Source organism: Myotis yumanensis, unplaced genomic scaffold (assembly GCF_028538775.1).
Source record: "Myotis yumanensis isolate MYYU_CA2020_CCGP unplaced genomic scaffold, mMyoYum1.0.hap1 SCAF_2, whole genome shotgun sequence".
Lineage (NCBI taxonomy): Eukaryota > Metazoa > Chordata > Mammalia > Chiroptera > Vespertilionidae > Myotis > Myotis yumanensis.
The window spans coordinates 197,216,510-197,243,857 of NW_027223753.1; the positions used below are offsets into that span (position 1 = coordinate 197,216,510).

The 27,348-nt window shown below is 37.8% G+C and overlaps 1 protein-coding gene across 3 annotated transcripts in view; it reads right to left on the reverse strand.

Moving 5' to 3' along the window:
- The window catches only part of MME (membrane metalloendopeptidase), a 98,832-nt gene that overhangs the window by 30,435 nt on the left and 41,049 nt on the right, over window positions 1-27,348 (reverse strand). For all 3 annotated transcript variants that reach the window (XM_070406943.1, XM_070406945.1, XM_070406944.1), the window contains exons 8-16: window positions 25,832-25,897; window positions 18,102-18,236; window positions 15,791-15,892; window positions 13,358-13,494; window positions 13,155-13,248; window positions 11,849-11,977; window positions 10,849-10,947; window positions 8,259-8,339; window positions 6,198-6,301 (exon numbers count right to left, since the gene is read on the reverse strand). In XM_070406943.1, coding sequence (XP_070263044.1) covers window positions 6,198-6,301; window positions 8,259-8,339; window positions 10,849-10,947; window positions 11,849-11,977; window positions 13,155-13,248; window positions 13,358-13,494; window positions 15,791-15,892; window positions 18,102-18,236; window positions 25,832-25,897 — 947 coding nt within the window. The remainder of the gene's footprint in view (window positions 1-6,197; window positions 6,302-8,258; window positions 8,340-10,848; window positions 10,948-11,848; window positions 11,978-13,154; window positions 13,249-13,357; window positions 13,495-15,790; window positions 15,893-18,101; window positions 18,237-25,831; window positions 25,898-27,348) is intronic.

Consider the following 27,348-nt stretch of genomic DNA (forward strand, 5'->3'; position numbering starts at 1 on the left):
TTGGGTCTAAGCATATTGATGGAACCTCCAGGCCCCAAGAGAAATGACCCTTCTCATCCTGGGACCATGGGAGGGGAAGGCACAGGCTGTGGTGAGGCGGTGCTGCTCTGTGAGCTGCAGGGAATAATGGCAACTGGAAGGAAGCCTTGTGCCATCTGGATACCACCCTCTCAAGAGGGCACACTGGCATGAAAATTCCAGAATTCTTTTGCAAAGTTCTCCCAGTTTAACACTTCAACCTTTCAACTATTTATCTTCCCTCCCTACTTCTCCTTCCTCATCCAAAAACAAAACAAAACAAAACAAAACAAAACAAAACCCTCCTTTGGTGCTAATTAAAAAGACAGAAATATTTTTAGTGATAAAATGTGTTTTGTTTATAATCCCTAAACACACTGGAAAAGTGCAAAGTCGGTTGGTTTAATGGAAGTATAAAAGATAACAACTTAAATTTTTTATCGATTATAATGTGTGCAGAACATGAGCATACCATGGCAGATACTATCATGAGGAGTTAGAGTGATTTGTCCAAGTTTAGTCTAACTACCTGTTATCCCATCTTTCTCACTGAGTAGTACTTTTTTTTTTTAATCTTCATTCGAATAATTTTTCCATTGATTTTTTAGAGAGAATGTAAGAGGGGGGAAGACAGAAAGAAACATCGATGTGAGAACAACACATCAATTGGTTGCCTCCTGCACAAGCCCTGACCAGGGCCCGGGCTGGGGAGGAGCCTGTAATTGAGGTACATGCCCCTGACCATAATCGAACCCGGGACCCTTTGGTCCACAGACCGACGCTCTATTCACTGAACCAAACCAGCTAGGGCAGTGGTCGGCAAACTGCAGCTTGGCAAACTGCGGCTCGCGAGCCACATGCGGCTCTTTGGCCCCTTGAGTGTGGCTCTTCCACAAAATACCGGCTCTCCCACAAAATACCAACTTCTGCGCATGGACCACGAAGTTTCAATCGCACTGTACGTGCATGCCCGCATGTGGTATTTTGTGGAAGAGCCACACTGAAGGGGCCAAAGAGCCGCATGTGGCTCGCGAGCCTCGGTTTGCCGGCCCCGGGGCTAGGGCATCACTGAGTAGTACTTGATGAGCCAAATCCTTTTCACAAATCTTCCCCATAAATCTATACTCATGGAGATTCATTTGTGCCCCACGTCTCCAACCTGCACATCCACCTGGATAGGTCCTATTAATACCCCACCTGTGTGCCATCACATTGACCCATGTAAGCCCTGCACAACTGCTTTTCTTTTAATAATCAAGTTCACTGGCACTGGACTTACTTAGAAAGAAAGTGATTCTAGAAACATCAGTGAAGGGGAAATCAGAAGGGATATTTTAGAAAGAGGTGAGGTACTTCCCTAGCTTTCAAGAGTATGTTTGCCCAGCTAGTCACGGCTCCATTCCTGCTCAGGGCACATGCCTGGGGTTGTAGACGTGCAGGAGGCAGCCGATCAATGATTCTCTACCATCATTTATGTTTCTGTCTCTCACTCTCCCTTCCTCTGTGAAATCAATAAAAAAATATGTATTTTTAAAAAAGAATATGCTCTTCTCTTCTTGGCTCACTTGATACAGAGACGCCAAGGAAGAAAACATCCTCTCCTCTCAAAGCTTGGCAGTCAGGGCAATGGAACTGTAATGCTTGAGAGAGCCTTAGGGATCTCCTGCAGTCTGAACCAACCTGTTCCTCTTATAAATAAGGAAACTGCATGGCTTTTGAAAGGCCACAGGTAATAACAGGCAGAACTGGGACACAAGAGTTTTACTCACTCAAGCAGTGGCTAAACTAGAGTGTCACTTCACAGGGAGCCAACCTCCCTGCCATTTTTGCTGGTGCTGGCCTTTCAGAAAGAGCCCATGGAGCCCCCGATGCTGGGCTGTCTGCCACAGGAGTACCACTTATTTCAGGGGCTTCCCACCATCCAATCAGAAAAAGCAGCAGGCGTGAAGCAACGAAGGGGAAGGCAGAACAGAACCGCGCATTTCTGTTTCGTTTCGCTTGTAGTGCGTCCTCTATCCACCTCAATATTAAGTTAAATGCTGACATGTTTCCAGGGAATGTTTTACTAATAAGATTTCATTGTGATTTTTAAAAAGTGCTGCCCTAGCACTTTGTTTCCTTATAATCCCGCCTTTCCTCAGATTTAGTTGTTTAGCCTCTAGAGCAGTGGTTCTCAACCTGTGGGTCGCGACCCCTTTGGCGGTCGAACGACCCTTTCACAGGGGTCGCCTAAGACCATCTTGCATATCAGATATTTACATTACGATTCATATCAGTAGCAATATTACAGTTATGAAGTAGCAACGAAAATAATTTTATAGGGGGGTCACAACATGAGGAACTGTATTTAAAGGGCCAGAAGGTTGAGAACCACTGCTCTAGAGCGAAGAGTGCAGTGCTTCGCACACATTGTAGCTGCTCAATAAAATGTTTATGCTGTCGATGTCAGTGTTTTTATTTTCATGTACCACAGCAGGGAAGGTTCAGCAATAAAATAAGTCTTTGCAGTTTGTAAAAAGTAACTCCACAGCTCAATCATTGTGACTTATAAACACTGGCACTACCTGTCCCAATTATATTATAGAATGTTTTGGCCTGAGAAACGAACAAAATAGCATCAGACCTAAAAACAAGAGTAGAAATTCATTTTGTTCTTCTACGTCTTTTGCTCATTAGAAGTTTGTGTTTGCTCTATGGACTGCAAGAAAATAATCATGTTACTGGCGCTACATCATGTTAGACATAGTCATGCTCTGCATAACGTTTTGGTCAATGCCACCATATATACGATGGTGGTCCCATAAGATTCTTGTAGAGCTGAAAAATTCCTATTGCCTAGAGACATCATAGCCTGGTAATGTCATACCACTGCACATGACTCACATGTTTGTGGTAATGCTGGTACAAACAAACCTACTGCGTTGCCAGTTGTATAAAAATATAGCACATACGACCATGTCTAGTACATAATACTTGAAAATGATAATGAACGAATATGTTACTGGTTTACATATTTACTGTCCTACACTTTTATTGTTATTTTAGAGTGGAGTCTTTCTACTCAGGAAAAATAAAAGTTTGAGTAACAGTATGCTGCGTCACACAGGCAGCAGCCCTCGTACCTTTCATGTTTATTGTACCTCTTGATTGCATCATTTCCTCTTGTGCTTGATTTAATCTCATGTTGTTTTGTACAGTAACATGCTGTACTTAAAAAGAACCAGTATAGTAAGTACTCACTTAATCTCACCCATAGCTTCTTGGAATTGAAGTGAAATGACGTATAATGAAACCAACTTTACTGTAGGTTAACTGATACAAAGAAGAGTTAAAAGTTCCTATTTAAGCCCTAGCCAGCTTGACTCAGTGGATAGAGCGTCGGCCTGCGGACTGAAGGGTCCCAGGTTTGATTCCAGCCAAGGGCACATGCCTGGGTTGTGGGCTCGATCCCCAGTGGGGTCGTGCAGGAGGCAGCCCACCAGTGATTCTCATCATTGATGCTTCTATCTCTCATTCTCCCTTCCTCTCTGAAATCAATAAAGAAATATATATATATATATATATATATATATATATATATATATATATCCTATTTAAGCATTTCATCAACATTATAATGAAATAACATTGAATAAATGACATTATTCAAGAACCTACTGTACCTGGGTCCCCACCCACAGGCAAGTACATCAAAAATCTAGGGAGGCAGGGTTGGGTATCGGTACTATTTCTAAAGCTCCCCAGTTGACTCTCATGTGCAGTCAAGAATTTTGAACCCTTGTACTCAGTATGTAGGCATTAGACAGGGAAGGAAGACCAGCTGGCCAGGCCTGGCAGAGAAGAACTAGGAAGTCATATGCACTTGTGATTGACTATCAGAAACTCACGGAGAACATCCACAAAGTACTACTGAGTGATGCCTGCTACTCACCAAACATGCATTAAAATATTATATACAAGTTTGACTTTTGACTACCTATCATAAAGAGAAGAGAACTTAAAGAAAATCAATCCATATGATGAAAGGGAATGAAAAGAGCAAACTATATTACAAAGTGATTCTGGAACTGGGTCTACATCAACTTCAAAAGAAAACATCAGTGATATTTCAACAACTATTTTTTAAAATGATAAATAAATCTTCTTGCGTCACATGGTGCAAGTTATAGTAGCTATTTTCAGAAAGAGTATTTGACAATAATTTACACGGTGCTAACATTTACTGAATGTAAGTATATATATTTTAAAGAAATGAAAATATTCAGACCTGTCAGAAACCTCTCAGATTTTAACCCACAGAGTATTCTTTTTGATGACTTTGTGTGGGTTTCTAGAGAAACAACTTGATAATCTATTACAACACCAACTGTACGGTATGTAACCATTTTCCTTCCTCTTTGCCAGCTGGGATGCCAAACATTCTCTGACATTTGCAGCCCCGACGTTAGCCCCAGATAAGACAATCTTTGCTCCAGTACAAACCCAGGGGTCAGCAAAAGAAACCAGTCTCTCTTTCAGAATACCTGAAGAGTTCAAAATGTTGTATAAGAATTGAAATGTATTAGCATTTCCATTTAGGATTGTTGTCTAGCCCTCCTGGTGGTACAGTTTATTTATTACAACATGTCTTTCCTACTGTCAGGGTCAGGGAAGGCCACCCCAAAATATCGTACAATAGCATATTGATAATTTTGAATTAAAGTTACTTGACAAGCAGTCAATGCAAGAAGGGCACACGGAATCTCCCTTCTCTCCTTGAATGCAGGAAATAAATCTCCCCTATGAAAAGTCTTCTTGCTACAGTAGACTGAGACACCCTTATCCTTAGAGCTTTGGAATTCAGGGCTACATGGCTTGTTATTTATTTATTTATTAATTCATTAATTCTGTATAAACAAAACTTGTTATTTATTTACTAATTTACTATTGAAGCCCAAACTTTGGTTAGATTCTTCACTAAAGGAATACACAAACCTAAGTTTCTTTGTCCTGTCTAATGTATTGTTTCTTTGTTTAAAAGGCATAAAGAGCTGGCTGGTTCATAAATTTCTCAGAGTATCATTTATAACCCCCCACATGCACATATTACATTACTTTTCCTCTGTTAATCTGGTCTTATGTCATTTTTATTATTAGTTCAGTCTTAAGAACTCAAGAGGGTCAAAGAGTTGATTTCTCCCCTTCCTCAACACTACTTTCTACTTGTTATGATGCAATGTAATATAAACAAAGTTTACCTTTGATTCTCCCAGTACCCAATGACACCTAGATTTAGCCAGTGTTCTAAAATATTAGTTTAGTTTAATAATATGAATACATGAAAGAATAAATGCATACATGAACCAAGAACCTCACTGGTATGTTATTGTGTTCGTTACCACACAAATCAAGTTAGTATGTTTATTTTTCACTTGTTCGTCATTCATTCATTAATTCAACTTTAACTGAAAATCTATGTATTCTGCACTGTGCTGAATGGTCAAAAGGAATGGCCCCTATTCTCTAGCAGCTAAGAACCTAGTGAGATATCAACAGAAGCAATTCTAGAAATTTAAGTGCACAACCATATAGGTTGATAAATATGTTGAACACATCCATTTAATTGATAAGTAAATGCTAAACCAATAGTTAATTTGAAGGACCAATCCCACTAATAAACAGAAATTAAGAGCATTTGAAGGCTAGGAGTGAGAGGGATTTCTGATATCTCATATTTGGCTACGTCTAGGATGAGAGAAGTGTTACATGGAGCAATCCAGGAAGGGGATGGACTTGGGGAATGACTCACTGACAGGAAACAGGTGGGGCTGTGGGTAGAAGAAAATTCTGAGTACACTAAGTAAGGCCTCAGAGAAGGCTTGAAGGAGCCATGGGCTGCTTAGATTAAGGTGTTCTTGAGAATCTTGTCCACAAGCAAAGCAGAGGGACAGGCAATAAAATGAAGAGAAACCAAAGAAATTAGGTTATCTGAGGATGTACCTTAACTAAAAAAGTTTTAATTTGGTTAAATCCTGATCCGTCTTTAGTATAATTTTCTTAGATGTTCTTAAAAGTACTTCATAGGAGACGGTGGTACTTTTTAACACTATCCCAAGTCAGACTCTTTCTCTTCATACAACAAAAAGGAGGGGAAAAGACCCTCTTCTGAATAAATATGTTAAAAACTGGAATATACATACTCATCCTTGTCCACCTTCTCTCGAAGCTTCTTTAGTTGTTTATGTTGGCCGTACTTCACATTTTGCATTATGTTCTCAAAGTATTCATCTTCCTTGTACTTGTACTATATTATATAAAAGATTTTGGGGAAAATATTAAAACCAGTATCTTCAAAACTTTTGCTAAAAATATAGAGGACATTTTCTTAAATTCTACCTGTTAATAACGTTAACAGAGAGCATTAAAACTTACCAAAGAAGGATTTAGTTCCAATTAGTCTAGTTCTATATTACAGGTCACTGTTGCTGTGGTTGAATCACCACTTCAGTGTAATTAATCACATGAAATGAAGTATCTGGCAAGCCTTACCATATTGATATTAATCCTTATATACTGGATGTGATAACAGCATATTCTTGTTAGTACCTACGATGGGCCAGGCAGTATTCTAAGAATATTTTAATAATCTTATAAAGATGGGCTACTATCATCACTTAAAAGTTGAGAAGCCCAGTCTGGATGGCGTAGCTCAGTGGTTGGGCATCAACCCATGAACCCAGAGGACACGGTTCGATTCCCAGTCAGGGCACATGCTTGGGTTTCAGGCTTGATTTCCCAGTAGGGGGTGTGTAGGAGGAAGCCAATCAATGATTCTCTCTCATCATTGATGTGTCTATCTCTTCTTCTCCCTCTCTGAAATCAATAAAAATATGTATATTTTTAAAAGTTAAGGAAACAGAGATACAGACAAGTTTACTTGTGGAGCTAGGATTTGAACCTATACAGTCAGTTTTGAGTCTATAGTCTTAGCCACGAAGCTCCTGCTACAAGGGCCCCCAGGACTCCCATGCTACAGCCAGCTAATTTAAAAGAAATAGTCAAGCCTTTCTGCAAATGAAAAAGGACGAGAGAATACTGTGGCTTGCAAATCCCACATCAGACAAGTAATCAATGGGTTAGGAATCACTGTCATCTCCAATTTACGCAAGGATTCCCTTATCATCACCAGGGTTTCAAGTAGTTGTGGTGACCACAGATTAGTAACAAGAACCTCAGCTAAGTCTGAAATAAGTACTGCAGTGACTTTAATCAATTCTCTTCTCTTACCACTGTTCCATTACCAAAGGAGAATACAACAATCTCTGGTTCTCAGGTATTTTGTTTGCTTTTTAAATAGAGAATGCATGATCTAGCTTATCCAGTGGAAGGAAAATTAAAAAGTGGGTGGGAACCTGAAGATTTGACTTTTCAGGCCTGTAAGACGAGATAAGGAGCCTGAGTGCTGCCCGCTGTTCCAGCACTTTGCTGTCTACCTTTGATACTCTTTAAGTTTGAGATTCTTTTTTTTTTTTTTTTTCAGTCCTCACTGGAGGATATTTTTCCATTGATTTTTTGAGAGAATGGAAGAGAGAGGTAAAGACAGAGAGAAATATAGATGTAAGAGAAACACATCAATTGGTTGCCTCCTGCACGAGGCCTGACCAGTACCCAGGCCTGGGAGGAACCTACAACCAAGATTCGTGTCCTTGACCGGAATTGAACGTGGGACCCTTCAGTCCGCAGGCCAATGCTCTATCCACTGAGCCAAAGCAGCTAGGGCTACCCTTGATACTCTAAAGGACGCCAGATTTTTCTTCTTAAAATGGAATATGTGGAAGCCAAAATAACAGATGCGGGACAGGCCAATGAAACAAAAGGCTAAAACTGAAACAAACACAGATCTGTCTTCAGTGCTAAAGACTTTTATAATAAAATCTATGGGCCCAGTCGGCGTGGCTCAGTGGTTGAGCATCAACCTATGAACCCGGAGGTCACTTTTCGATTCCTGGGTCAGGGCACATGCCTGGGTTTCTGGCTTGATCCCCAGCAGGAGGCAGTCAATCAATGAATCTCTCTCATATTGATGTTTCTAGCTCTCTCTCCCTCTCCCTTCCTCTCTGAAATCAATAAAAGTATATTTAAAAAAATAATAAAACCTATAATTTTAGGCTACTTCACATAATTTTTGGCACCCGATAACTAAAAATAACATTGCCACCAGCCCCAGGTGTCATTAGCCCAGAGTCTTAATAGAGACTTACCTCCTCATATTCTTTATTCAGTTTGTTGTCATCTGAGAGAATGTCATCAGGATAGCCAATTCTTTCTTTAATTGCCAAGGCCTATGAGAATTGTAATATTGAATGTGAGGATGATTACATAACTTTCAAATGCAAACACTGTCGTTTGCCCATGAATATCAACTGAATAACTTGATCCATACTGTTTACAAAAAGAGTATCAGAGAACACTTAAGAAAATATATTTGAAGTGGCTTCATCCTGGGGCTCAAAAGAAACAAAAAGTTGGTCTGAAATTTAGCTTCTAATGCTCTGTCCTCACAGACTGCAGCTTTCCCAAGAAAACCAAAATGAGAGCTGACAAGTCGGCCAATTTATAGGGCAAGTAATACTTAGAGCTTCCATTCTAGCAGCTTCTAATTGTCTTTCCACATTACCGATTTGGCTGAGAAAACAGGTATAGGCTTCTATGTTCATGCTAATATTCTTCCTGAATATCGTTTCTTGGAGTTTTTATGTTCTACCTCAGTCTCCAAGGCTGTGTGCCTATCTTTTCAAAGTTAAATTAATGACATTAATTAAACAAGTAGCAAACAAGAGTTTTCCTTGTTATACAAGCTCACGTTTACCTCTTGCTTACTGCCATTTCTAATTTTTATGTTTAGTATTTTAAAGTTATTTACTTATTTTTATTATTTCATGATTACCCCTTGTTTACTACTTGCTATTTCTATTTTTTTATTTTCTCAAAGATATCTGACTTTTGATGCTATCATATCACATTTGCTCTTGAATAATTTAATTAATTTAAATTTGTCATGGGGAATTAAGCCTGTATCTCTGAGTTATTTGGTTTGCCATCAAAGGGATGTGGTTTTGTTACCAATCTGTTTCATAAGCCCAGGATTTCCCCAGTGGCTGGGACAGGATATGTGTCACTAAGTCAGTTAGGCCACGCCCACTTTCTTGTAGGTTTCCACAAATTATTAATCAGCCCCCTCTCATTAGCACTTTATTTTCTAGAACACATTTCCCCAAAAGAGTGTTCTAAGGGACAGAGACTCTATTGAAATAAAAGTTACTGCATAAAAGTAATTTATTGTCAAATACTTTGGATAAATACTGTGACAAAAACATTAAGCAGGCTTCTTTATTGCAGGACTTCTTACAGTAAAAATTAGGTTATTATGAGTGTCCAAGAGGAGGAGTTAATTTGTCTCTTTATTCATTCAATATATGTTCAAGGGTCTACAATGAGCCCAGTACTTTGCAAGGGGCTGAGGCTTCAATGCTAGGCAAAATTTCTGCCCCCCAGAGAGCTTACTGTAAAGATCAATGATAAGCAATGAAATGAGAATTTACTCTGAGTGTGATGTATGATGCCATAGAATCACACCCTCAGAGCATGTAACCTAGACTAAGATGAGATCAGGGAAGACTTCCTACAGGCAGTGTTTCCTGATGTCTTTTGATCAGGGGACTCTCTTTTGTGGAACAACTTGGCACCTGTTTTCTGACACCACCTTGGGAAATGATGATCTAGAACAATTCAATTGCCTACATCAAACAGGACCATGTCACAGAGAGCTAGAACATGAATGAAGCAAATCCAGCCCACATTTCCGAGGACTTTGCCAGAATAATGAAAATATAAGGGGGCTTAAAAATCTAGACCTAACCCACTCAGGGCTCCGTGAAGCTGAAAAACATAGTCCTTTCATGTGATTTAATCCAAAACAGAACTACACTGCAGCTTGACTCTCTTATTATATTAGGTTTTTGAACTCCCTCTGTTATCAGTTCAAAATATGGTCTGTTCTTCTTGCCACCTTAACTACAGACAAATAATCAAGTTGCATGTGAATACTGCTCATAAAGCACATACAGTTGTCACAGGACATGTTGTTCCTTTTATTTTTATATAGTTAGCAAGACAAATGACCATAGTAAATTTAAACCTAAAATTTCCTTAGAAATATCACCTTTCTTCATATGCAAAATATTAAAAGTCCCAATAAAAGAGACAGGTCACCTTATAAAACTCAAAAATTGCACCATCTTACATTTGCTTGAACAGAAATACAGTATTTTTTTCTTCCTAGGTTTTATAAAAAACAAGAGGAGGCATGTTTTAAAAAATTTAGCTAGAAATTTGCATTACAAATTGAGGGCATATTTTTGACATTGTTAGAGGCCTTTTAGGTATATTTCTTAAAAGGAGAAAAATTATGAACCAGTGATAACATCATTTCATTCTTTACTTGCTAACATAAGATTTTCCTCTTGTTTCCTGAAGTCTTTCTTTAAAAAATGTAGAGATCTTTCAAAGTTTTGAACTGAACATGGAGATTAGAAGTTGATTACAAAGAAATAAAAAATGGAAATCATAGAAAAATGAATTTATCCATAAAAAAAAGTTCCTGAAAACATTACATTCTGAAGGAACTTGCTTTTATTTTATGCAATTTTTTTTCTCACTGCCTTTGATCAGGTGTTTATTCAAATTCTTAAAGCAATTCTTGATTATCTGTTTTCCTGAATTATCTTAAAAATTGGCATTTCTTTATAAAGAATTTATTTCTTTGATAGTTAGCCCTGCCTTGCTTTTTACCTTTTCTTCAGCTCTCTTTTTTGTTTCAGCATCCATCCAAGTCAGCTCATCTAAAGTCTGAATAAAAACTTCCCGGATCTGTGTAATCAAATCCTCAACCTCAAACCAAAAGAACAGAAGACAAATTTAGGCCATTAGTTAATTTTTTATAACACAAATTGAAACAGACAATAGTGGGTGAAAGCCTGGGTAGATGAGGGGCAGGAACAGGGTGGAAAGTGTAAATGGGGGGGGGGGGGGGGAGGAGGAAAGGGCATATCTGTAATGCTTTCAGCAATAAAGATAAATTGAACTTTTTTTAAAATTTAAAAATAGAGCTATAATCTGTCTTTATGTGATTTAATAATATATTAATAAATATAAATTTATAGGCAGACTGACCTAAACAAATGGGTATATGTGAAAAATTATATTTTTAAAGCAACATTGTTTTTATCAATACTTATGATTAAATAGGTATTATATATATATACATTTATCAAAAATCATGTTAAGAATAAACCGGTTTCCATTATCATAAAAGAAGAATTAACATAAAATATTACCTATTATTACCATTTGTAATTTAGTAAAGCATGAAGCAGCATTTCAATAGATTATTTCACCATATCTTCAAGCTGCATTGCTTTCATGTCAGTAACAATGAAAAATAGAGTACATTTCTTACACTTCAACTAAACCTGGGTTTATTTTCTAGGTTTTTAAGAAAAACCCTAATTCTTAGTCAGTTTAGAAATGACTGTATCACTAGAACATGTGACTGTTTCCAGAACCTACTGCTTTTGGAAAAAGGACAGTTGCCTTCGGATTAAATAATACTAGGATCACAAACATAACCAGACCCTTGAGAGAGGGAGGATGAGATTTACTGGGAAATAATGGCCAATTATGATTCAGAGGTTACCTGACAATTAATAAAATTTTAGCCCAATTATGGACCATTGTAATTGTCCATCAATGCAAATGAGTGAGTGATAGTGTACTGTGCTGAGAACATTACCACGTGTTTACTGTCTCCAGCAAATGCTGCTTGCACATAAAGCCTTCCCACTGCACTGTCCATGTTCGCGTTGACAAAGTTTGCACAACGTCTCCAAGCTGCTATTTCTGATGTTGTGCCATAAAGGGCCTATAGGAGAGAAAAAGGAAATGGTGTTTGATCAGGAGTAAGACAAGGGAGCATGGTCACAACACAAATCTCACAGGACTCGCTATTCTTTACGTCTCCTAAGTTCTTGCAATATTCACTGGTCCTCCTTACAAGGCACGTTGTCCTTGCCGATGATAAAATGCAATCCAATTGGATTGTTTACTTACATACGATCTGAAAATAAGGTATATTTTCAGTACCTGTCCCAGTAGAACTTCAGGCTACTACAAGTTAACATCCTTCTAGACAGCTTTAGGAAAAAAGCAACCCAAAAAACAACCCTCCCAAACAAAAAATAACGCCGTTACCGCTGCATAAACATAAATGTGAAGTAATGTTCAATAAACGTCGTAATGAGAGAAATCTGCTATACAAAAAGGCACATTCCTGTTTGTTGAATGTTTTAGCTGAACTTCCAGCACTTAGAAGAAATCTATGTGTATAAATTTAAGTACCAATAAGGGGACTAACTTAGGTAAGGGAAATTTAGCAAAATACCAATTTGACATTCTTCAATCTTAAAATTGTGCTTGTATTTTCTTTTAAAGGGTAAAAACACAAAATTTCAGTCAGAAAGTTATTTCCTTTCCATGACACTAATCAATACTGGACACCACCCATTTGCTAGAATTTCTCCTTTCTCATCTCTCCTGCCTTCGTCCCTCACAACATGACTAAAATGATGATTGTTTAAATGTAGGTACAGCCTAATAAAAGGCCTTAAGGTTGTCTCCAGGTAGATGTGTTAGTGGATTGTCCACGTCAATGTACTCCATCTGTGTGTAACTCTAGTGAGCTATGAACACCTGAAAAATCAAGTTAATCGAGATATCTCTGCGATTGTTTTTAATGCCACACAAACACCAAGCCAGTATGTTTGTTTCATGAACTGCTCACATAACCAAATGCATATCCTTCCATGGCATTTCGATCACGATGCCACTGTAGACAAACATAGGATGGCAAAGACCATAAAAACTAGCTTTTCTATGATGGCTTTTCCAGACATCATAGCCTAAACATGGGCAAAATAACCAACATTCGGCATTTTGTCTCTTGGCCAAGTTCACCACATTCTAGCAGTATACATGGCACCTTCATAACCATGTGTCTCTTTATGTTTTAAGTCTTAAGAAAAGAGAGATTGTATCTTCACCTTGCGGAAAGCATTTCTGGACTCCTTGTAGGTTCTGCTGAGGCTGCTTACAAGATCCATTATGAACCGCCAGGACATTAAATTTTGAAGATCTCTGTATAAAAAAACCCACCACCCAGCAACAAAAAAGATGAGGCTGCAAAGCTTCTAAAGAGTGATATTAAATGTAAACTCTGAGGACATGGGCACTCTGACATACTTACCTGGCAGAGTATTTGGTAAGAATGAGCTTAAGTTTGGTTAAATATTCTGGAGCATAAACAACCACATCTTCCTCACTTGTAATTTTAATATCCACAGTTGACATAATTTCATTTGTGAAATTGGACCAGCTGAATGGCTAGAGAAAAAAGCAGGCACAAAACATTCAGTAATTATGAATTTCTCTTCTTGAATCCAATACTCAATTATGTTCAGAGGTCAGACATAGTTAGGGCGTCAGCTGCAGCACAATATAATTATCACAATCATCCAGTCAGATACTTGTATGGGATTTTCCCTTAATTGTTTCAATTGGTTTTGAATAAAAATTAGTTCGGCAGCATGATTATTTTGATAGAATTAAACCAACCACTTAAGAACAAAAGCAAAGCCTATAAGTGTAGAGAAAATACAGTTAGAAATTAGGCTCAGTGTCATCTTCTTGGTCTAATCAATATAAAATAGAAGAAAATGTTAGCTTTAAAATGTATGCAAAAATTGTAATGGGTGTAAAGTGTTTATCTTTTAAAAGTGGGTTTTAATAAACAATCCACCCAGCTGTCGTGACTCAGTGGTTGAGCATCAACCAGGTCACGGTTTGACTCCTGGTTAGGAACATGCCCAGGGTTTTGGGCTGGATCCCCAGTGGGTGTGGGGGACGTGGGGAGAGGGATGCAGGAGGCAGCTGATCAATGATTCTCTCTCATTACTGATGTTTCTATCTCTCTCCCTCTCCCTTCCTCTCTGAAATCAATAAAAAATATATTTAAAAAAATAAATAAATAATCCATTTAACACAGTAATATATCTCTGTGAAGATCCTGCAGTAAATGAAAGCACATTAGTTATAGCAGAGGTTCAATGAAGTTATAGATGCACCACAGAGGGTCCAATGAAGCCAAACAGAACACTGTCAATATAAGGCCCATAGGCATGCAGTTTTACTCTTCAGAGTTGCCAAAAGATGGAAGCTTGTCTTTTTAAAATGGGAATTTTGGTTTTTCAACCATCAGTGGATATAAGGAAAAACAGCAGAAGTGGAGATCATGCACATCTTGCTGAAATGCCACATTTCAGTGCTTAAGAATGTTTACAATTACCAATAGTTTAGGCTCTATAGTTATACAGATAAGTATATTATACGCTGGTCGCTTTCTAAGTATGAAGTGTGATGTTCTTTTCTTGATTTCCTTTGGTGGTTTGGATCATTCTTTCAAAACATACTTATTAGGCACTTTACAGCATGGGTGGATCTGGAGAGCATTATGGTAAGTGAAATAAGCCAGAGAAAGACAATATCATATGATTTCACTCATATGTGAGATCTAATGAACAAAGTGGTCTAACAAGCAAGCTAGAGACAGACTCATAGATAGAAAGCAGGCTGACAGCTGTTGGAGAGGGGAGGGTGACTGGGGGGCAGGGCTGCGGGGGAGAGGTAGAGGGATTGAGCAAAAATGGGGAAAAAAAGAGAACAAAACTCATGGACACGGACAACAATGTGGTGGTTGTCCCGGGGAGAGGGCGTGAGGGAGGTGGAGGAGGGTATAGGGGAAATAAATGGTGAAGGACAGACTTGGCTTGGGGTGGTGAACACACAATACAGTGTGTAGATAATGTGTTATAGAATTGTGCATCTGAAACCTGTATATTTTGTTAACCAGTGTCACCCCCAATAAATTCAATTTAAAAAGCTCTGTGAGAAATTCCTAACTGGAAAGGTTATGCTTTTTAAAAGTCCCTTTTTATTATAATTATTGCCAAGGCAAATCCATCACTGAATGTAGTCATTTGCAGATTTTCCCATGCATGTTGTTTTATTTCCTGATTGTGTGCCACAACTAATACACAAATACACATGAATGGCCTCCCAAAGAGATAATTACATACTAGCTAATGAATTACAACTAAGCAAAAAGATGTCAATTGCTGCTTATAAATGGAATCTATGAGACAGAGTTTTCTTATTTCTTGTGTTCTATTTCTCCATTATTGCTCTGAACACCTCATAGATGCCTTGATGAGAACATAGCAGATTCTATGAATAAATTAATCTTTTTAGGAGCTAAAAACAAATTAAATGCTTTTATTATCTGACTGTCCAACTCTGATGGCTATATAATGGTCTTTTTGAAGGATTTTCAGTTTAATATTTTCCAAACCCTTTTCTATGATCATTCCCACCATTATTGCATAGCTGCCTTGAAAAAGTACTTTTACTTTTAAAATCACCTCTAACTAAATATAAATATAATAGTTTCAAATAGGTTTTTTTTTCCTGGTCCTGTCATGAAGTCAGATGGTCAGTGTCATCTAAATTCATTTAATGTTCAATTTACTTCAATAAGTAAGAAATCATTGAAGTTTAAGAAACTGTATTTCAATGTTGTTTTAGAAATGGCACAATAAGAGAGTACATAAAACTTGCTACTTACCTTCCCATTGATCTCTAATGAAAAGTTATTTTGGACCTGGGATAATTTCATCTTGTTATAAAGAAGCATTGGATCATTTCGATCTTCAGGTTTAGCTGAAGCCTATGGATTTAAATTTTGATCATTATTTTAGAACTAAGAATTTTTTAGAAAAACATTATATTTAAGGAAAAAAGGAATATGGGATAGGTCCGTGGTCAGCTAACTGCGGCTCGAGAGCCACATGCGGCTCTTTGGCCCCTTGAGTGTGGCTCTTCCTAAGCTTTAGGAGTACCCTAATTAAGTTAATAACAATGTACCTACCTATATAGTTTAAGTTTAAAAAATTTGGCTCTCAAAAAAAATTTCAATCGTTGTACTGTTGATATTTGGCTCTGTTGACTAATGAGTTTGCCGACCACTGGGATAGGTAAATATACTTGAAGTTCCACTCTATACTTATTTTGTAATTTACTTTGTCATATCAAAAAGGAAAGTGAAATTTAAGAGATTTTAAATATTTTCAGTAACAATTATCAAGATTTGGCTGTAGTATTGAATATAAAAGTTCTCAAAAATATTTTTATATTTTTTATATATTTTTTTATATATTTTAATATTTTTATATTTTTGAAAATGGCCAAGCCACATAAGCAATATGTGGCCTGCTTCCATCTGTGGTTAATGGCCAGCTCGGTTGTGTCTGTTTCACATTATAATAATTTTTTTTGAATATAGTCATCTCCAATTTATCGTGCAAATTCTGTCTCCCCCTTCACCACCACTACTATTATTCAGTGTCCAAGTTATAATTCAGACAGGAAAAAAACCCACTTCACAATGGTTTCTGCAAGAATTTAAAGCAAATAAAACAGAGAAAACTCATGTTTAGGTTGCCAGGTATCTGAGGAATGCTAGCACTTTGTACTTTTGTGACTATGCTCCCATAATGCCCAAGCAGTTTACTGCTCTATACTCAACCATATCTAGCTTTACTTTTTCCCACTGAATCACAAAAAAAAGGAGAGAAAGAAATGCAATGACAACCCCTTTATCCCCACCACCCCCACCCAGCTAGTGGCTGAAATGAATTAAACTGGGAATTGTTTCTCAGAGACAATGGTTCCCATTTCCCCTTTAGGTCACTTATTTATGCCTTTATTTTCAAAATTATTTATTGAACATCTCCCGCATGCAATAATAAGCTGGACACGGTTAGAGATACACAGGTGATTCAAAGGTGACTAAGGTACCACCCAGACCTCAGAGTCTAAGAGAAGAGAGAAAATATAGACACAAATAATTCTGAGATCCAACTATTAAAGAGCTGAGACTGATCCAAGGAGAGCATGGTCTGGGAAGGTTCAAGTGGTAAAAACCTAGGGCAATAAACTGTTCTCTAATAATTCTGTGTTCAACACAGAGCCACGTGCAACCCATTCAACTTCCATTCATCCTGCTGTAGCTCCAAGCAAAGTCTGGCTCTGACTGGAGGTTTTTGGTTTCATGTGGCCCTAGGAAAGCTAAAATTGTCCTCAAAGATCTCCAGTCTTCAAGATTCTGATGGCAGTGTCAAGTCAATGGGATGTAGGAGAGCAGGCTGTTGTTTGCTATGTCAGCAAAAGCTCTGTGGAGCCTAGACTGAAACCAAACTTGGGTTCAATCAATTACCTTGATGTTGCTCCAACAGAATTCACTCACTTGAGACTACAGACCCAGTCAGACAAGAAAATGCAAACTCAGACTCTAAGAGTTCACCTGCCACTAGAGGAAATTCATGAATATACCCTGGGGCTCTGCTGGTAAACTCTTCCTGCCAGATCTCCCCTCCTGAGCTGAGCAGCCTGGCAGTCTGAACTCGGTGACATCACACAGTCATGCAGCCATGTTCAGGGGCTAATATTTCTTAGCCAAGGGATAGAGGTAATCTCTTTAATCACTATTTTTTTTTTTTAAGAAAAATTGTGCCTATCAAGACTAAAACAGCTTTACTCAACAGTTAGCGATCAAGTGTGTCTTGAGTCTCAAGGACATCTCAACAACAGTTTGGCTGTAGTTAGAATTTTGGTATAATCCACGTATAATAGGTAATTAAATGTACCTAGTTTAATATTTGTTAAACTTAGTATGTCTCCTGGATGTTGGAAACCCAGTTTACTATAAAATTTTACAGTTTCAAAGGTCCTCTTAAAGTTAATGATCCTTTGCTAAGCTATGTATTTTTATCACTTGGTTAAAGAGTTGTACCTTTCACCCTTAAAATATAATAGAGAGGGAAAAAAAAGAAAAAGTAGTTAATGTTATTCAGTGTATCAGAGATAATGTGTTTTACATTGGCAATTTCTTTTTCCAATTCCATAACTTTATTCATTTCCAGAGAAAGCTTGTTTTCATCTATGGGCAGTCCTCTTTCCTGACGTATCAATTTGGCCACAGAAATCATAAAATCCACATATGCTGTACAAGTCTGCAAGAAACAAATAACAGTAAATTGCTGGCAAACTTTCTAAATATACATCACAGTGCTTTAATGTAAAATTTTATTTCCCATTCAATATTAATTTCCGGTAACAGATAAAGCACAATAAAATAGATACGCTTTCCTACATTCTAAAAGAAATGACCTGCATGGATTCTTAGAAAGTCAATGTGCCATATATATAGCTATTCATGAAGAGATGGCCACAAATTCATATTAATATTATCAGGATATCTTTATACCTTTATATCTGTTTCCTCTGGCCAACCAGTATTTCTTTTTTAAAATGAGACTGTGTTCTCATGAGCTCCTCCAACATAAACCTGTGGGTTTTAGTTAATTCCATAGTTGGCTCCCATTACTATGAAATTTATAAGATTCCATAGATTTGAATATCAGCTTTCTTCTAAGAATCCAAGTTCTTTGCATTTTATCTTTCACATACATTTTAACTTTGTGAAGGTAAACTAGTTAAATTATCAAACTTTTATAGAATATATCAATGCCTTCTTCAAGTTCAGAGTGGCATTAACTCTAGGAAATTGAATGCCACTTTCATAAATCTCAACCCATTGCCATTTAGCCATTATTTATCTATCAGCAAGTAAAATAAATGATGATCCCACCTCATGAAAATTCTCTCAAAACCCAAGTTCCCAGCACTAGCTGGATGACAAACAACCAAGATTGCAGAAGCCACACAATTTGGATTGATGGGCACTGCTATTCCTCTACTACCTGTTCACAGGGTAGATACAAAGGAAGGCTATCCAGTGTTTAACACTTTCACAGTTTTATGTCCCTTCTCACTTATTATCAGTGATAGGGCTATGTTATATTCATCTGAATTACAGTGACTCATTAAGAGGATTAAACATAAAACTCATGGAGAAATGAAAACATATTATCAAGCAAGAACCTCAGCAAAATGTACAGTTATTATCAATTTGAAAGTCAAGAGGACACTTTTAAGTAAGGTTTAGATACTGGCATTCCATGACCTTTATTAAACGCTAAGCAAAGGTAATCAGAATTCCTTGGGGAGAGGGCTCTCTTTTCCATGGATACCTCGTGATGCTGGGATGTCTAGCTAGCATTGTCTATGGATTGGACACTCAATAAAACAAAGTATTAGATTTTTAATACAGACTCAGCTGTGAGTCTGTGTTAAAATCTAATCACTAAGGTACAGGATAATAGAATGTTTTTATGTGAATTCTTGTGAACTCCATTCTTTTCCTACTCAAAGGTAATCAGAATTCTTGTTTCACTTTGAAATAAACAAATATGTCTGAGTTAACACCTAATGGGACCAACTATTCCAAAATCTAAGCATGCCATGTTTTGTAATTAACTGTATTTCAAATCATATAAATTCATCTGTATTCATCAGGAAATTGCTACTGACTATGAACAAAATGGTAATTTGAACTTTTCAATATCAACCTACTGAGATTGGTTTTCACTCTATGGGATTTTTTTTGTTAATCAAGTAAGAAAATAATAACAAGAATGCTCTCTTGCACTTTGCTGATTCTGCAAACTGATTCTACTCCAGTAACTTCATTCTTATAGATGTATCTAAAGACTATGGGCCCGGACAGTGTGTCTCAGTGGTTGATCCTTGACCTATTAACCAGGAGGTCACGGTTCAATTCCTGGTCAAGGCATATGCCCGGGTTGCAGGCTCAATCCCCAGTGTGGGGCATGCAAGAGGCAGCTGATCAATGATTCTCTCTGACCATTGATGTTTCTATCTCTCTCTCCCTCTTCCTTCCTCTCTGAAATCAATTAAAATATATATTTTTAAAAAGACTATGGAACTTGGCCTAAGATAAGCATAGATGGAAGCACTGGCTTCTGTGATGCTTAAATATTTAATACAGCTACATGGAATGCGCTACTTCCTTTAATGAACTTCATTACTTGGCAACTATTCCAATGTGAATGATTGCAGCATGTCTTAATATCTTGATTATCTTTTCCAGCTTCCAAATTTATATAGGAGCTGTCAGGACGCAGGCTTACTGCTGCTGTTAAATCCTTTCTACAAGATATGATTCTACCTTAAGGATTTAATTTCCTCCCTCGAGATACTTATAGATACATAAAATGCCAAGTGACTATAATTGTCATGATTTGAGGGAAAAGTAATTGACACATTGTAAAATTTAAATAATACACTGGCCAGACTATTTTTAAAACTGAAATTCAGTTTTTGTGTGTGTATCAGTGAGAGGAATTAGTTATTAGGACAAGGGCTAGAGTTGGCTATCTTTTTTGAGTCCTAAGACAACCTTGTTCAAGCTTTGATATAGTGAATTCAGTGAAAAAGAAACCCACCTAAATATCTATGCAACTCTTCTTTTAAAAATAAAACACTATGAACCAGGAGGTCACTATTTGATTCCCGGTGTGGGGTACATGGCCTGGTGGCGGGCTCGATCCCCAGGGGGACTGTTTCAATCTCATTACTTAAAGCCTTTAAGATAGTAGTGTGGCATTGAGTCATCTTCAGATAATCAGAATACCTCATAAATCAGGTGTCTACCTCTTTAACAAGAGAGGACAGCATGAGAGGGTCCTCAATGAACCCATTTTGAGATCAGTTCCTTTGCCATGACATTTAGAAAGTTCTAGTTATTTCCGGGGAAAGAAAGCTTCACACAAGAAGAGCCACTCAGATAAACCAAACTGGTAAGACATGTCAATTTTTAGTGTATGTATTTGTACAGCCTTCTGCCTAATACAACACTGAGTTAACAATTTTAGATTATAAGTCTCTGGAATAAAATAGTGTTTATCTAGTCTTGTTTGGCAACGTATGTCATGCACATGAGCTGAATGAGATTTGCTCTCGGCTGTTTTTGTAGAATAGCACTGACTGGAAGGAAAGCTAGATTGAGAACTGAGAAACAGGAAGATGGTAAGGTAGGCTACAGTAGCTATTTCTCCTCTATCTTCTTATAACAGAACCTCTATTCTGTTTCCTGTTAGCAGGACTGTCAATCAAGGGTCTCCCTTCCTGAGTCATGGAGATTAGTTGACATTATCAACTAGTTAACTCAGTTTCCTGGACACAGTGGCTGGTTGAAGAGCAGATGTCTCAGATAGGGTCAATCGAGGTCCTTTTCTCAGAATTTGATAGACATAAGGAGAGATGGGATTTCTCTTTTTCTGGATTGTGAAGCTACCAATGGTTACCTTTTGATGCCACATGGAGACAGAGTTCTAGAGCAAGAAGCCAACGCAAAAGAAAATAGAACCTTGAGAATAAAGAAAGAGATAAGATGACTTAATTGAACCCCTGCACCTACCATGCCTGATTTATCCCTAGAGCTTTACAGTCAAGTGAGACAAACAAAAACATTTTTTTTTTTTTTACAAAATTTAAGTTCATCAGAGTAGGTTTTACTGCTTACAATGAATGTTCCTCGCTCTTCTAATGTATGACCTTTAAGCAAGTCATTTTACTTTTTGGGTCTCTGATCCCTCATTTGTAAAATGAGGAGTTGGACTAAATCCTCTAATGTCCCATTTGGCTCTTAGAGTCTGTGCCTGAGTAACCTTCATTATTTAAAGAAAATATACGATTCTGTCATGTAAAAATTATAAGAATATAAATCTTTGGGTTTCTATTGCCTTAGGGCATGTTTCCTCTGTAAGTGAGAGGTAAAGTACAGAAAACGAAAAGGGAACTGAGGTATTTAAGTTTAGAACAATAACCAGAGGGACACAACATGCATTTCTCAAAATATACCATTTAAAACTGCCAGAATAACAGCACAAAATAAGTGTGAAAGGCCTTTTAACAAGAGTAAAGTAAGCTTTGTTTTAAAGGAAGGAGGCGCAATATAGTTCTTGAAAAAAAAATGCATTACCTACTTTCATTATTTAGTAGTGTCACGAAACAAGGTATTTTACTTGTGCTGTGATATGGTTTAAATGCCATATCACAACACAAAAATTCCATTCCTAAGGTATCAGAAGTGAACAAATGCTCTGTGAAGTGAAATGGGCTTTCTTGTAATTGTGGGTGCTATTTTCATTGTTTATATGAAGTTTTAGAACTATGGAAGATGGTTCTCCAGATGAGCTGGATATCCCAGAAGGAAGGATAAAAAAGAACCTGGGGAAATGGGATTAAGTAATGACTTGATTTAAAAAAAGATCTTTGATGAGGGTGCTTTGGATTAAAGATGGGGTATGACCCTCCCTTATCTCTAGCTCCCGAGGCATATCTGCACACCCAGACTCCACACCATAGTTTGAGAATCATTGGCTAAGGCAAAGAAGCCAGGCTTCTCTAGTCAAAGACAGCACCTTTCTTAGTAAAAGAAAATGTTGGCAACCTCATGTCATTCTTCAAAACTGTTGGTTCTTTTCAATAAAATAATGCAAAAGTATGAGGCTCACTGAATGTGTAAATATCTCAGTCAAAGTGACTGTAGCAGAGTTTGAAAAGATGAAAGGATACATGGTTTGTAAGATGTTTACAAGATGCTCAGGAAGTGTATTCTATGAGCTATGGATGCTCTAGAGTTTACACATCCTTAAGAATCAAGGTAAGGAACTAGGAAGGACCCCTAATGAAACTGGGTTCTTCTCTTTTCTTTTTCTTTCCTCTCTTCCTTTCCATCTTCCCCCTCAACCATTCATCTACTGACCCACAATATTTATTTGATAATTACTAAGGACCAGAAACTGAGCTGGATACTGGGACTAAAGCCACGGATAAGTGATATATGACACTGCTCCCTCTAAGTTTATGGTTTTCTAGAAAAAAAAAGATATTAAGTAAAAATGTCTACAGAAAACCATGTGCTATAGAAGGAATACTCTTATGAAGTTGGAAAGATGCAATGGAAGGAGCAATAGATAAGGACAAAAATTCTACCTGGGGCTCTACTACTGTTTTGCTGAGTGTTCTGGGATAACCCTCTGAGTTTTAGATGTCTCGCTCATCAACTCTATAAACATAATATATATTATTGTTCCTAGATTTGATCCCTACTCTGTTATTTGACTACAAATATACTAGTAGTATTTCGCAAACTGTGGTAGAGATTGCTTCTTTTTAGTAATAGAACCTTCCTCCCCCAAACTGAATTTTAATAAGGCACATATGCATGTCTACCCAGCTTAAGACTACATTTCCCAGTCTGCTTAAAATTTAGTTGTGGCCACATGACAATGTCCTAATCAATGGAATGAATACAACGTCTGCATCACTTACAAAAAAAAGAAATCATTTGTCTACAAATCTCCTTTTCTTTTCCCTGTGGCCTGAAATGTGAACCAGGCACTGATGAATCAACCTTGACCAGTTAGACTCATATACAACACTATCGAAGTCAAAGATCAAAGGAAGCTATGTTGCTGGCCATTCACATGGAATAGAGCTTCCTACCTCACCTAGACTTTCTGCCTACCTTTGGACTTTAACAAGAAATAGAAATAAACTTCTCTCTTGTTTGAGCTCCAGTATTTTCAGGTCTCTTTGTTACTGAAACTTAGCCAGGACCCAACTAATTTACAAACTCAAACATCTACGGACCAGGAAGCCAACATAAGTCAATGAATCATATAGGTGAGAACGGCTCAAACCTAGAAAACAAGTGACCTACCTAAAGGGGTTTAACTGCTGCCACATGGCAATGAGGCCTAGGGTTTCGAATTCTACTAATTTATCAAGAAATCTGGATTCTCAAGTCAAATCTTCTAACATTTTAAAGTATTAGAAACTAATCCAAATAAAAAACAAACAAACAAAGAACTGCAGGTTAAACAAAAATGCCTCTATATCAGACTCAAGCCTATGCCTGCCAATTTGTAACCTGCTCTCAATTATGACATAATATTGAATGTGAGATGCACAAATACGCCATCATCTTAACAACTGCATTTTGGAATAACAACAGAATGCATGTACCACATCAGATGTATACACTGACTGCCAGAAACGTTTAATATAAAAATGTATATTTTTAGGATGAAAAAAAATTTGACATGTTTTTATGACACAATTCTAAATATGAAAAACATCCCAGTTGATGATGATGGAAGTGTAGTAAAATGAGCCAAAATTCCTCAATCACCCTCAACTCTGCAATAGGAAGCATCTGGACAGCTTAGAAAGCCAATAGCTGCAACCCACACAGTAACTAGATTGCAATGAACTCAAATCCCACACGCACATGATGATGCTATTAAGTGTGGCCTTTTATATCTTTTCCTTCATTTCGATATTGTGTAGCCATTCAAAAAGATACCTTACAGTGAATTTATTCCATGTTATTTGAACTAAATTACACAAAATAAATGTTTAGCATAAACATATTTAGCTAATAATTTTGACTAGGGGCTCATTTCAGCCACATCACTACACTGTGATCATCAAAGGTAAAGTTAACTTACTTCTGAGCTACAAAATAATTATGAAGACATTATATATAGAACCAACATCTTTCCAAAATATCTAATAATATGTCACATTGCCTTGTTGTCTTCTGTTGTTCCTTTACATCAATAAAAAAGAGAGCATAAACGTCAGCCTGAGGGAGGTAAGGCTGGGGGATGAGAGAAGCACCCTAGAGCATCCATCAGTTCTATGGAGTATGACGCCCCTTGGCTGGCTGACCAATGGCAGAGTCAGAAGGTGGCTGCAAAAGTTCGTCTGATCCCAGTGCCCTAGCTAGTGCACTGAAAGTCAAATCAGAAGGCTCTGGAAAGGTGCCACGGATGTTCTCATAGCGGACCATGCTTCAGTCCTCATTGATATTGCCCTAGACCAGTGGTCGGCAAACTGCGGCTCACAAGCCACATGCAGCTCTTTGGCCCCTTGAGTGTGGCTCTTCCACAAAATACTGATTTCTGCGCATGGGCCACGAAGATTCAATCACACTGTATGTGCGCGCCCGCACATGGTATTTTGTGGAAGAGCCACACTCAAGGGGCCAAAGAGCCGCATGTGGCTCACGAGCCGCAGTTTGCCAACCACTGCCTAGACCAGGGGTGGGCAAACTTTTTGACTCGAGGGCCACAATGGGTTCTTAAACTGGACCGGAAGGCCGGAACAAAAGCATGGATGGAGTGTTTGTGTGAACTAATATTAATTCAAAGTAAACATCATTACATAAAAGGGTACGGTCTTTTTTTTTTTTTTAGTTTTATTCATTTCAAATGGGCTGGATCCGGCCTGCGGGCCGTAGTTTGCCCACGGCTGGCCTAGACCCTGACTGATCTGTTCATTTTGCAAATGATCCAATTTATAGGGGAATTAAAGCATTTGAAATTGACTTTTCAAAATGGGTCATAGACAAATGCTGAAAATCAAGACACAAGTTTCTTTGTTTCTTAAAACAACTTCATTCTGCTGAGAATATTCATTCTATCAAAGGGAGCTCATGATTGTGTCTGATTTTAAGTGTCTGTCCAGAGTGAAGAACATAAAGAACATACACTTGGCCTTAGTCTTTTTCATTATTTGTAAGTTTACACCAGATGATTCTGTAGATTTATTTTGTTAATTGCTTTTTTGTGTGTGTGTTTTTATTTGTTTGTTTGTTTGTTTTGTTTTTTACCTCTTTATATAATCCAGTGCATTCATAATAGTCCCTGGAGGGGAGGCCAAGTCGAGGTTGGTCAACCTATAAAAAATACACAAAATATAAATATAAACCATTCAGTAGATATAGAACAAGACCGCAGTGTTCTTGCTGTTTATAAGGGTAACAATCACACACTGAGTGAACACATAATTAGGAAATGGTTTTCACACTATGTCAAAGTATTAAACTGATGGCTGATAGATAATCTGGAAGATTGTGCTGCAGATAATTGAGGGGGAAAAACAAAGAAAAACTTGAACAGAAAATATACTCGTAAGGATTTTAACACAGAACAGAAGGTGCAGGTGGACAAAAACATGTCAGAACCCAGGAGAGAGGAGCTTCTAAATAACACATTTACAGGCCATTCTACTTCCTGAGATTCTAACATGTGTGCCTGGGGAACGTTCTCTTCTACCCCAGCCCTTAAATGAGATGGAATAAAAATAAAAGGTGGGAAAGGTAGGAAATCTCTATGGTAAGTCTAGAACATTTTTAGCTACTGTAATCTTGCCAGAGATTTTTTTTTTCTTTTTTGAGATCCTATGGCCTAGGCAGTGGTCGGCAAATTCACCAGTCAACAGAGCCAAATATCAACAGTACAACGACTGAAATTTCTTTTGAGAGCCAAATTTTTTAAACTTAAACTATATAAGTAGGTACATTGTTATTAACTTAATTAGGGTCCTCCTAAGGCTTAGGAAGAGCCACACTCAAGGGGCCAAAGAGCGCATGTGGCTCACGAGCAGCAGTTTGCCGACCACGGGTAGGGGAATGGAGGAGACACCTCCTTGGTTCTCTCCAAAGCTGCTCTGCTCTGGACGTCAACAGACGCCGCTGAGAGCTAAGTGTATAAAAGACAAACTCAGGTGTGCTCTGTGGTGTTCAGTCCATCTTCATACCCTGTGAGAGCGCTACCTGGACACACTCGCAGCTCTGTGAGAGCGCTTCCTATGCACTGCATGGTAAGAAGGTGGGTACAAGGGACGCTTTTGAGTGAAATGTCTTCAATGATCAACTAAACTGAGTTTGACATTATCAATCATGGATAAATATTTATTGGTTTATTATTAATAATAAAATATTTTGAGCCATTGAAGATTTAAAAAAAAAGAAAAAAAGGTGGATACAGGGCCCATCCAGAGCATTGATGGGTTAAAGTGAGAATCCTCGCAGGAAGAGCCAATTCAGCACAAAAGAAACATCACCCAAAGGGCTGGATGGAAAGAGCCAAAACACATATCCAGAAGAAGGGCCCTGCTCCTTCTCCAACCTTCTGATCCTCCTTAAAAAAAGCCCTCACGCCCAGCTGGTGTAGCTCAGCGGTTGAGCGTCCAGCCAGGAACCAAGAGGCCACTGGTTTGATTTCCAGATGCACTTTGGGGGGCATGGAGGAGGCAGCTTATCGATGATGTTTCTCTCTCATTGATATTTCTATCTCCCTCCCTTCCTCTGTCTTTAAAAAAAAATCAATAAAATATATACTTTTT